This window comes from Aythya ferina (genome assembly GCF_964211825.1).
Source record: "Aythya ferina genome assembly, chromosome: 21".
NCBI classification, from domain to species: Eukaryota; Metazoa; Chordata; class Aves; order Anseriformes; family Anatidae; genus Aythya; species Aythya ferina.
Genome location: NC_140319.1, coordinates 4048131 through 4060988, shown reverse-complemented (window position 1 = coordinate 4060988; position 12858 = coordinate 4048131). Strand labels below are relative to the sequence as shown.

Here is a 12858-nt window from a genome sequence, read left to right as displayed (position 1 = left end):
GAACTCCAGATAAAAGGTTTGTGCTACTTATTGCTTAAAATGTATTATGGCTGCATTTTCAGCTGAAGACAAGGTTTGCTGTTCTGCTAATACTTCCTACAAGGTGTTTTTCTAGCATTTATCACTTGTCTGTAACAGTTTGTGTGGCCTTAAGCCTGGTGTTACAATGTCTCATTCGGAGCTGTATTCCTTTTGGAATTAAAAGAATACAGAGCACATTGTGTGTAGAAATATAGTTATTGTACATTTCCTTTAAAGCATGAGCAAAGGTTTCTTCTTCCCTTCAGTTTTACGCATGGAAGTGTTACCTGAATGAGCATTATTTCTGATAAAAAGAGAGGAATTTTATCAGGATGTCCACTATGTTTTAAATTGAATCAGAAGAAACTGAAGATGGCAGAGATATTTCACTTTGAAAGGTGACTACTACACAGACGAAGTTGCTACTTTTCATAAGGGCTTTCACTCCATATATCATTGTGTTTTAAGAGAGACTTGGGTCAATAATACCATGCTTTAGAATTCCCTAAATACATATTTACACAATAGACCTTAAAATATATTAGTCTATCATGTCAGCTCCTGTACACTTCTATCAGGGATGTTTTATGTCCTTAACATATGATACAATAAAACTTTATTTTATACAGCATTTTTCATACAAATTGTATCCTGGAATGCAGCGTGGGGTTAAATAAGACTTTCGCAAGGTTAAAATTAAAAAAGCTGGAGGGTGCAGGAAAATTAAGGGGTACGCATGGGAAATATTTAACTGAACAATGGGAATCTGGATGGAGAGGCCACAGTGCTGGGAGAGACCGTGAGGCTCATTCAAGCTGCAGCTCGGGATCCCTGGAAATGGTGAGGTTATGTGAGGAAAGACTGGTTCGGTGTGAATAAAGAAGGTGGAAAGGTCATGCCTCTCCGAACAGCTGGAGGAAACGCGAAGTGCCTCCTGGAACAAAGAATCCGAGAACGGGGACTACGTGGAGTCGCTCCTTCGGAGCAAGAATAGCAGAGGAAATGGGGGGAAAGTGTGCTGAAAGGAAAGAAAGCAGCTGAAAGCGTGCCCCAGGAGCTAACCTGCGGGGTGGGAGGGATGGCAGCGGGGTGGCAGCGTGCACGGGGGCTTTGCAGCGCCTGCCTCCACGCTCGCACGCGCAGGGAGCGCAGGGGTCTCGGCTGCGCGGGGGCTGTCCCTGGAACCAAGTAGGCACAACAAGATGACACCAAGACAGCTCAGCTTGGGATTTTTTTTTCCTGGCTTTTATCAAATTTTTTTTTTTTGGTCACCCTATTAATGTAAATTAAGTAAGGCTTTTTTGTATGTGATAATTATAGATAAATGTATTTAAAGTAGATCTGGATTTTGTAGTCCTCGGGAAAAAGAGGAAGAGTAATTTTTCCCCCCGTCCCTGTCATGTGTTCATTTTAATGAGCAATTTTAAAAAATTGAAAATAAAAGAGGAAAATGAATAGGTGTTGAACCAGCCTGTGATATGTAAATGCCAACTAGTAATTACCTAAAACCTCAATTTTCTTTCTGTTTCATCTTGCAAAACATTTCATTTCCACTGAGTGAAAACACTTAATTTGGGCTCCGCCGCTGAAGCCTGCCTCTCAGCACCGCCGCCCGCGCCCGCCTCGGCTAGGGGGAGTCCTGGCTCCGCGCTAGCACCCGCTCGCCAGCCCAAGGTTATTCCTCCTGCCGCCCGCTACCTCCTCGCTGCTGGATGGAAATTCACCTGCCCCCAGCTCACATTCGGGTTCGCTTTCGGGAACCTCGTTCTTTCAAGGCTTCATGAAAATCGGGTGGCGAAGTCACGGCTGGAATTTGTTTTCCTGCCTTTTGTCTGCTTGCTGTTACACTCGTGCTTTCGAGTTGGGTTTCATTCATATGACTGTCAGTTAGAGTTCTGGACACCTGGGATTTTTCCTTTTTAGTTTTTATTGCCCTTTTTTGGTTGCTCTTCTGTACTCTTATAGTTCTGGGTTCTTAATTTCAGGTACGGTTTGAAGCTTGTTCCTTCCTTGCCTTTGTTCTTTTCTGGTTCTGACTCCTGTGAATCTTGCTTTAAATTGTATTCATTTTTTCTTTGCTCTGTTTTACATGACAGCTTTTTTTTTTTTTTCTTTTAAAAACTTTTCTCTGTACAACACTGAGATCTACCAAACTTCATAGCTTCCAACATCCTCTCACAACAGAAATAAATCCCTGATTCTGTCCATTTTCACCAAGATTTCAATGAAATCCTAGGAGCTTTGAAGCTCCTATTTGCCTCCCCTGCCTGACCTGCTGTTTCTGGGAAGCATCACTTGGGCGTTTAGGGACCCAGGCCAGTGGGTTGGGAGGAGGCTTGGCCAGGAGCAGCACGCTGGCACTGGCGCTGTGAGGTGTCCCAGGACCCCGGCTCCGAGCGCTCTGCCTGCAATCGCGAGGCGCAGCGCCTCTTTAGTGAGATATATGGCTTCATAATTAGCCCCTTGCATTTTTTCACGAGTGCTAGCATCAGCGTTCTATGATGTGTTTCCCTGATTAACAGCTGCTTTGCAACTATTTCCGTGTGCCACCGCTAACCGTATTTGTCAAGTTAGTCCTGACAGAGCACTGCTTTCTTACCAAAACGCAGCGTTTCTCTTCGAAGGGCTTCTCGTGTTCGTCGCAGTGCCAGGCTTTTAAGTCAGCCCTTGTTAAAACGTAAGTTGGCTTTAGCCTGATGCTTGTTAACAGGATTCTGGGTATCTCCTTTGGAGTAGGAGTGCAGAAACCTTTCACAGACAATTTAATCTTCGGAGCCTTGTGAACATACAGCCATACACTGAGGGGGTGTTGCTGTAGGCTAATATATTGATCAGTTCCATTTGCCCTATAGCTGTGGCCTTCTGCTCTGGCTGAAATAGGTTGAGTGTTTGTTGATACTGCCATATTATTATTTTTTAATACACTGGGAAAAAAATTAATTCCAACTTCTTTTACATACGTCATGTATATTGCCAGTGTTGATTGCTTCCGCACATGTAATGTAAACTGTCTGTGCATAGTTCATGGCCTGTGCCGCCTCTGCTTAATGAAAAGAAGTGTTGCATTTAAACAGATACAGATCCACTCAGAAAGACAAAATACCAGCCCTTGCAACGTATAATTCAGACCCAACCTTTACATCACAGGTCATCTCAAAGTCTCAGTCTATCAACAAATGCTGTTTAGTAATAACCTACAGAGGGTTCCCAGAATTAGGAAATCTATTAGAGCTCTTACTGGCTGCACTCCCAGTGGCATTTGCTTCTCTTCTCCATGTGGACCTCTTTTACCAAATCCTGTGGAGCTTTTAGTGATGAGGGTGGTGTTTTTTTTGTTTGTTTTTGTTTTATTTTGTTTTATTTTATTTTATTATTTTTTTTTGAGATGGTAGAAAGTGGGCATTTGGTGCTGCAATTTAAATTTGAAGGTTTATTTTTCTAATGCTAGTAACTGATAAAGTAGCTTAGACTGCTTTCATGTAGTCTTGAGCATAACAAGAAATAAGGCTGGCTTCACCTTCCCCATTAACACAAAAGGGAGGGAAATTAGAAATGAGGGACCTTGGCTATAACGTCAAAGTGCCGTGCTTTGGCCCAGAATTTCACCAGCCTGCTGCACTCCCACAACATCTGCAATAAAGTTCTTGTCTCCATTTTATATCTTTGACATTGGAACAGAATATTTGGCCTGAATTTATGTAATTTGGCCAGACGCAAATATAATCCATGAATAGTAGCATTCATCTTCTAAAATCAAACTGGAGGACAGGACCTGCCGCGGGATCCCACCCACCACCACCCAGAAATACGCCCAGAAATATGTTCCCCTTCCATGTCACTGCAGGGGAAGAGCTGGTGGGATAGCAAGTTTATGGGATTAACTTGTTCTTAAACCCCAAATATGTTAGCTTTCATGAAGAGAAATATGTAACTGATCCGCTAGATAAAACGAGTTTGCTGGCCAGTGTGTGCTGGCAATCTAAGAATCGGAGCAGTGATACAATGCACATTATTTGGCAGTGTCCTAATACTAGAAAAATTTGGAGAAGTGTTACAAATGCAACAGAAATAGTACAGAACAATGTTACCAGCTGAGTCAGAGTGCTATTTGCTGCATGATTTTTTTCGGCTATACATAGGATTGCAAAGTCTTCTTCTCATCTTCCCCCCTCCTTCTTCTTTTTCTGTTTTTTAAATTATGGACTGCAGCTGCCCTTGTTTGTGCAAAGAAAATGATCCATAGAAGGTAGGAACGTTCTTGGGTATGTTTGTTGAAAATATTGGCGTTTTGACATGGCCAAAATTGGTTCGTAAGTATACAAGATTGGCTCACGTACACAAGATGAATTACAGAAATGAAGAAGTTTCAGCTCAGCCTACAGGAGACAACGCAAACACAAAAATATGAAAAACGTGGGATTATTCGAAAGAAGAGTAAATGTTCTTTTTTTTTTTTTTTTTTTTTTTTTTATGAAGTTTGTTATTGCCTGTAATTTTATTTTGTTTTAAGATTAAAAACTTTGTGAATAATGCAGGAAATGATGCAGGGAAGAGATAAAATAGAAGTTTATTTTGGAGTGAATTTTACTACTGAAATGTTTACATTTTTGCAAGGCAAAAATAAGTTTTAATAAAGAGTTAGAATCAATAAAACGTTAAAAGGGTTGTGATTAAAATAGCACAATGAAAAATACTGTTTATTTCTTACAGGCTTTTTTTATGCTTAAAAAGTGATAATTAAATATGAGAGCTTGCAGGATTTCAGGTCTGCAGGCCTTTTGTGTCTGTGTCTCTCGCTCACGAAATGTGGGAGGGAGTGTTGAGGAGTTCCTGAAGAAACAAACAAGTAATTATTGTTAGAGGGAAAGTGGTTTTGATATGTTCGCATATCTGGTGGTCTGCTCGTTTGGGCATCTTTCTTATTCAGCATATTACCTTAAAGTTATTAGTTTGTGTGCTTCATATTTCTGCATCTGGTGTAGCAATATCAGCACTGTTTAAATATGTGATTTGCCTGTCACCTGCGTTTCAGCCGGAGAGAGATCAAGTGCACATAAATGAGACCAAAATGTACTTTATGTGGGGTATTTTGCTGTAGTATTTTATGGTTTAAAATTACTGAATGTAAACTTAAGAAAAAAAAAAAAAGGAGAAGGAAAATAAGAAAAGGAAAAGAATGAAAAATACCCCCTTCATTTTATCCTCCCAACTTCGAAGTGTGCCGGGACTTTGTCAAATTCCCGTTAAAATAAATATGTCAATTTCATCTCTCTTCCAAATTCATTTATCATGCTTTTTTAAAAGGTGTTTTCTGCTTTACCTGATGTTTAAATTGGATTCGCTCGTTTATGCTGTTCTTTGCTGTATCCCCCATGTTTTTCTTAAATGAATTAGTAATGACAGCGTACTCCATCATACCCTCTCTACAGCCACTTTAAGGGAAGCCTGGTGATCTAAACCTTTTAACCTATTAAAGATGATTTTCCCCAATTGAATCAGACCCACCACAGGTGTAATAACTAATCATTTAAACTACACCTGCTATTATGTATTTTTAAGCCATTATGCGTGTTGGATAGATGATAATTCATGTTTATTGCATTGTCCAATGGATCCGTTTTGCCTACACTAGCCTGATTAATGTATTTAAAGAAATAAGAGATGCAATTTAAAAAAAAAAAAAAAAAAAAACATTGATGGAATGCACCGAGGAGTACATTGAAAGTGCCATTAAACCCATCAGAACTTTGCTCTCTGACCAGAAATGCATATTCGAAGGCTTTGATTCAAACACAAAATGAAACTTGGTGATTTCAATAGTGATGCTATTTTGTCTTTCTTTTTCTGCTGTGAAAAATTTTGAAAACCTTTTCGGAACTGAATTTCTGAAAGTGTTTTAAGTAAAACTCTTCAAGAGCTACCTAACATAGGCCTGCCATGTGCCGCCATTTTAGGAGAAAGCACGGGCCTCTGTTTGGGGGAAAAAACCTCTTCCCTGTTTATGCATGGTTATTTTTAACTAGAGAGGAAGGAAGTCATCTCTTCCAGTAGTTCACATAGATGCGTCCATCTCCTACGTGCTGTTAACTTTAAGCAAATTATTCCCCCTGATGCCACAATCAGAGCAGATGCCTTTGTACAGAAGTAAATCAAATCAGCTGTTTTTCACCAGTGCAGCAGCATGTAATAATGTGTGTAACAATATAGGAGGGTATGTGGAAAGTTGACCTACCACACGAACAAAAAAAGGAAATACCTGTCACTGGCACTAAATCCTGATGTGAAAAACTGGTGCCATTGTTGCTGATGCCGTTCAGTGTTATCCCAGACTTTATCCTTTGTTTGGATAAGTGAGTTTGTTTTAAGTGCTATGACACCTTAAAGAAGCACGTAGAGGAAGTCGGTCATTAGACAAAAATGATCTGTGATTTCTACCAGAGCGGAACATAAAATAACCACTCACCAACCCACTTATGTCATGAGAAGTGACTTTTTGGATATTTTTGTTGTGTGATCAACAACACGGGAAGTAGCTTCTTTTCCAGTCGGGACAAGCTGAGGTTTATTTATAGCTGACAGTGAGTTGGAATGATGGCAGAAAAGGCCTTAATCTCTGAGAATTTGCAGGGAACTTCAAGTCAGAAAGAAAGGAATCATTCTTCCTAGTAAGAGTCTAATGTTGCAGATCACATGCGATGTCTCAAGGTTGCCATGAACTGTAGGAGCCAACTTAGGTAAGAAGATCACTGTAAATGACAGAAACTTCTGAGAATCTTAATAGAGATTTTTGTACAGGTCAACCTGCCGAAAGAGCAATTCAAACAGAAACTTCTAGGTTGAAATACTGTAATTTACTGATTACAGTTTAGCCACAAACTCTGATGCTTGTTGAACCATCTCTGAAAGTTGGATCTGTGTCAGCTCCAGACTGTCTCCATGTGTTAGATTCGATGCCTTCTTTGCAGTACAAAATGCATAATGTAAAATAGGAATTTGCCCATTCCTAACTTGGATCTTTTTCTCTCTTCTGTTTCTCCAATCCTCCTACCCTCATCAGATTGTGACAGCAGTGAAGTTTTTACAGAATCCACGAGTTCGCCAAAGTCCTATTGCAACCAGAAGAGCATTTCTGAAGAAGAAAGGTATGGACTCTTTAAGTTTGCGGTCTCAGTGATAATGAGGAAGTTTGAGTTAGGGTTAAAGCCAAGAAGTATTTCTATGGAAAACTGGATTCTAAGAACAAAGCAGGTAGTCTGTCTGAGGAAAAAAAAAAAAAAAAAAAAAAAAAATTAAGAAATACCACTCTTTTCTTCCATACTGACTAGAGCAATATTGGCACCAGATGTGGAATTGTAGAACACAGAAGACACATTGGAAGTTCTCACGTTAACTATTATTGCACATTTTCTGAGATGAGGACGGTTTAGAGATGTGGAATAGCTGGCCAGTTCTAGTCTTCGTGATGTTGGCTTTAGAATGACCAGCTTCTAGGTGAAAAGGTCGATTGTTTCTGAAGAGAGCCAGGGAGAGGAATGAAGGGCGAAAGACTTTGTAAAAGTAAACAAGATCAGGGTAAGGTTAAGCTTGGGGTCAACCTGACTTTCAGGCTGAAATGGTAAATTACTGACTGAGTTTAGTCCTTTTCTATAGCAGAGAAAGAACAGATCCTGACAAATCCTATATTGTCTTAGACAGGTGGAACGTATTTTTGCATTGCCTACTGAGAATTTATTTTACTTTTTGATTTATAAAGGAACTACATTTTGTTTATTTTTTTCTTTAATATAAAGTTTTGTTCAACAACGTAGAGTGCATTTCAGGTGAAGTTCACTCCATATTATGCTGCCTTCCATATGATTCTACTTTTTTTAGGACCCTATTGCTTAAATCTTTAATGTAAGATGTAAATAATAAGGACAATCATACCTTGGAGTTAATTACATGCACTGTGGAGCACTTTAAGCACTTGGAATGATACTGAAAATACAAACTCCAAACTTCAGAGGGGAGTGACCCACTTAAACGGTGAAGTCATGAGTACTTCAGAGTACATCAAATTCTAAAGCTAAAGATCTTGGGCTTTAAAAAGTAGGGAAGCCTATGAAATACTTTAATAAGTTTGGGGATATGAGCTGTTTATTGAGATGCCTGAGACCCAATGTCATGAGGAGAGTTTAAGTACACACACCACTCTGCTCATCTTGAACAGCAATGGACCTAGAAGGCAATGGCACAGTCTTGTGTTTTAGCAATGCTGTCATGACAAGTAGTTCATGGGTCCATCAGTTTTAATGTGCTCATCTCCCTGCTTGTCCTAGCGCCAGTTAGAGAGCATTCCAGCCACATAGTTAGGTACGTTGCTTGCCCTGCCTTGCCATCAGGATGGCATTAAAATTTGGAGCCTGTTGGCCGCCGTGCTCCATGAGTTTTTCCTTGAAATATGTGGACCTACGGGGAGTAATTAATCATAAAAGCTTGGGGATTTCAACTCTATCATCGAAGCAATGAAGCAAGGGAAAGCTGAGCCTAAAAGCTGTGCTGATTACCCGGGGTAACCTGATACAAAATCTATTGTTGCCGAGAGATCCTTAGCCCCCAGTATATCGTGCAATATTATAACTGCCTGATCTTCTCCTGTGCTGACAATGACCAGTTATTCCTCATTTTCTCTCTCAACACAGCTGGGTTAGAATTTCATTTGCAGAAGGTATTTAGAGCAATTTAGAGACAAATGTCTCTGGTGTTTGCTCTGCACTTCCCCACCGCAGGCTTCGCTGAACAGTTTTTAGTATCAGGAGCTCCATCTAATCTGTTTAATTTTAATAAATCCCTGACTGGGAGAAGAGGAAGGGTGGGGAGATGGAGGCAGAGAGAAACTGTGGCCCGACTAATACTTCTTATGAATTACTTGGCTAATAATTACTAAAGAGCAGAAATGGTTTGGTAGAGCTGTTTGTTTGTTCCTGTTTGTTAATTAGCCCGCCTTCCCTTTGTGCTAATTATTTGTTTGAAAACGTAACAGTAGGAGATAGGAAGAAGCAGGGTCCAGTAGTGCCTGTACCCAGCGGTCTTTGGAAATACGGCCATATGGAATCTGACCACTGAGCTCACAACGTGATCTCTGTCCAGTACTCAAGAGCAGAGGGTCTGTGCTGTTACTGTATGCACGTGCTGTAGCAGATGGGGGCAATTATTCCTGCACCCTAGGTGTTGTGGCTAAATCCAGTCCTGGGTAAATGGGGGTCGTACTGTTTGGTAGGCTGCTTCTGCTTTGCTCGGATATACAGTCACTGTCATCCCAATGACAACGTTTATCCCCGTTTTAGAGAAAGTTGTGTTGTCTGCTAGAGAAGTCCTCACTGTCAGTCAAAAAATAATTTCTGTACAGCAACCATTTCGGTTACAAGAGTCTCTATTAAAATAACGTTGTAGGAAATTATACAGAGATACCCTTGTGGTTTCTTCAGTCCAGGCTACTTCCAGCAGAACTTGCAGTAAAAGAGAGAGCTTTGATCTTCCTGTGGACCACTGAAGAATTTCAGTGGAGGAGCAAATCCCTGAATTTTCATATCGCCAGTTAGATGTACACCATGTATGAACTTGCTTTTTGTAGTTACTTTTATGGAACCCTGCAGGAGAGGTCTCTGACTGCCCACTGGGTCTGGCCGAAAGCTGCTGCTGTAGAGGTGTCTGGGAATGCTGAAGGAAAAGGCTAGGTGCCCTGCCCTGCAGCAGCCTCCTGCTATCCCAGCTACAGCCGTTGTAGCCTCCAGGAACAGAACTGGAGCGTTACCTGTGGGTGAGCTTTCAGGTCCTGCAGTCTCACTTCTGAGACTTACAGAGATGGTTCCGCCTTGAATTATGGTTTTCTTCTTTTTTTTTTTTTTAAGCATCTCTTTCCTAAAAATGCCAATCAAATTTTATTTTCTTTTAATGCTCTTTAATATAGGAACTGAGGTTCTTAATACATTTTGGTTGAGTAGGAGATGAAAGGTACTTCAGGATCATCAGTCGGACTGGGGCTGGTTGTGAAACAGGAGTTGCAGCAGCTGAAAGTAGGCTTCCCTGGGTGCTCACAGGTCAGGGGGTTGCTGAACTGCTCTCAGGAACCTGGGATGAATCTGTTGATGACAGTTGGGAGAATGAGGGTGTCCTGAATTTGTAAAAAGGTCTTTCAAAAGTTGGATGAGATTTCTGTGTTGTCTTAAGCACTTTTAAACTCCCAAATACAGAGGCATTAATGAGAAACATGAAGTTATTAGAATCATTTATCATTTTCTTTGAAGCTTACACTGGCATTTTGTGTAATTTATGACATTTCCTCCTTTTTATCATGAACTTCTTCAGATGAAGGGAAAAACAGCTGTTTCCCTTCAGAGTATCTGAAAGAAAAGAAAGGAAAAAAAGATGCTGTTTGTTTTTTGTCCAACTCGCTGATTCTGCTGATGACATGCCACAGAATCAGCGGCGCCTTGGGAGTAATTAGACAACATGTGGGGTTTAAACCCTTGTGGAAATGTGTCTGTCATCTAACTGTTGTGCCTCAGATGTCCTGTACTGCTCAGCTACCCATCCGGTAACTCATGTGGTTTGTTAATTTTGTGTACTCCGAATCTGTAACTTCTGGCAAGATAAAGAGTCGGGGTGGAAGTGCACAACACACGTGGTGCTTCATTATTTGGGGTGCTGGTACCTGGATTTGTCCTTTGTATCAATGTATGCATATATATATATATATATATATATATACATGTATATATATGTATAGGCTACATGCTTCCCAAAGTAATCGCACTCTTGCTTGTTGAGATGTGCTGCAGGCTGTTGGAATTGTTGTCTTTGTCTTTTTCCATCCTGTGTCTATTAATCTGTTTCAGTACTTTGGCTGATAGGGAGTTACTACACGATGCTTTCTTTTGGGTCTCGCACAGCTTTTTGCAGTGCATCAGAGTTCCAGAAAATTATGCGAGTGTCAAGCTGTCAGGCTGCAGTGATTTCTGAAGAGATGAATAAATAATTTAATTTTATGTGCCCCTTCCAGCCAGAGCTCAAAGATACTTGACTCCCTGGAAACAAAGGCCATCATCCCCAGAACCTCCAGTAGAAAACCAGCTGAATTTTCTTCTCCTTTCTGTAGTCTGCATCCTTGGAAGTCGAACCCTTGTCTTTTCCTCTTTGCCAAAGAAACCAAGGTGGATCACCTTGAGGACCTGAGAGAAGGGGGCACAGCCTACTGCCGGAGGGCTTTAAAGGAAGTAAATTCTTCAGCAGATTTCAATTTAACCCTCTTTTATTACTTTTCTTTTTTATAATTTAAGTCCATTTCATGAGGCAGTTTGCATGTCCTTGAATGGAATCTCGTTACCATGAAAGCTTTTTTAGCATTGATTTCATAACAGTCTTAATTTAATAGCGCCGTCATTACTGAGAAGCCCGGAGAGTGAGGCCCTAGCTTTCCAGGTCACTGACCTTTTAATTACAAACCTTGTTCTGATGGCCAGGTTATCGACTGGACAGCTCCCAGCTTCTGCCCCCAGCATGAAGATGAAAATAACTTTCCTCCCCCACTTCCAGAAAAGGGAGGAAAAGAAAAGTAACCTCTTGTGTTTCCAAAATTAATTTTCTCCTTCAGCTTTACTTTGTAATTAATTCTTTAACATGTCTCAGTGAAGCTCGAACAGTTTTTATAAAGCTTTTCCTAGAGCAGAAAATACAACGCAAGCCAATAGAGTCCAGTGACAATTCATGCAAAAAATACAGTTGGTAATCTGTGCTGTTGAGTATCTGGGCCAACTGCAAGGGCCCTCCAAACCTCATTCTTCTCTAGAAATGACCAGTTTTGAGAAAAGAATGTGTGATTAGGCCAGACGTGTAAACTATTCAAGGAATGCTAGGTGACTTGCCCTTCTCTTCAGACATGCTGGCAGGATATGGATTTAAGAGATGGTGAAGAAAAGGAACGAAGACCTGACTTCACTGCCCAGCCGATAGTGTGAGTGAGCACTTGTCTTGTTTTGCACTTGCAGATGGGGTAACTTGTTCTCTAACTGTCTAATTAGCGTTCTGTGATCATGCCTGGGTAGACCTCATCACCTGCACATGCAAAGCTGCAAGTGAGGCCTGGAATTCAGATATTGATTCAAAAAAGAAATGGCAAGAATGCACTTAGTATATTAAGCATCTAGAACAGAGTACTTCAGCGCTGAAAGTCCACTCCATGGCTAGAACCAGGCAGGGTGTGCTTTCTGATTACTACAGGAGTTTGGAACAGGTGTTCAGGCAGCACAGAGTATGTCTAACAGCTTGTGTAGATGTACGGAAATGATTGTACAGGTTAAAGTAAAGTCAGAGTGCATTCTACATTTTCATAATGCTTTTCATTTGAGAATCTTGGAGTACATTGTACCCATTAACCACTGAAACTTTGCAGCTATTTGCATCGAGCACATTTGATGGCATGTATAGGGTTATCAATATCTTGCCGTGCTTTCCACTGAAAAGCTTTCACTTCTGAGGTAGAGGACAGTGGCTGTTTAACATCACTACATCTTTTTTAGGAGAGGAAATGAAGAATACTTTATCTAAGTGATCTTGCAGGGGGAGCTTTAGGGATAGAGAAAGTAATTACCGAGTAAAAAATTTACTAAGATTCTTGAAAAGCACTATGGGATATTTAATTACTAAAGATGCTTAGGCCTCTGTTTATGACTTTGAAAGACAGCAAATGTACCTCATAATATTCTGCTTAAGTTAAAGAAAAATATCTCCTACACATGTTCTTGCTACCAGTTTGTTCTTTAGGTGCCACCTGTCCCCAGGCTTTGGGTCAATACAACC

At 40.6% G+C, this 12858-nt stretch overlaps 1 protein-coding gene across 2 annotated transcripts in view; it reads left to right on the top strand.

Moving 5' to 3' along the window:
• Positions 1–12858, top strand: part of PEX14 (peroxisomal biogenesis factor 14) — a 77806-nt gene that overhangs the window by 29398 nt on the left and 35550 nt on the right. For both annotated transcript variants that reach the window (XM_084494894.1, XM_084494895.1), the window contains one exon: positions 7079–7163. In XM_084494894.1, coding sequence (XP_084351020.1) covers positions 7079–7163 — 85 coding nt within the window. The remainder of the gene's footprint in view (positions 1–7078; positions 7164–12858) is intronic.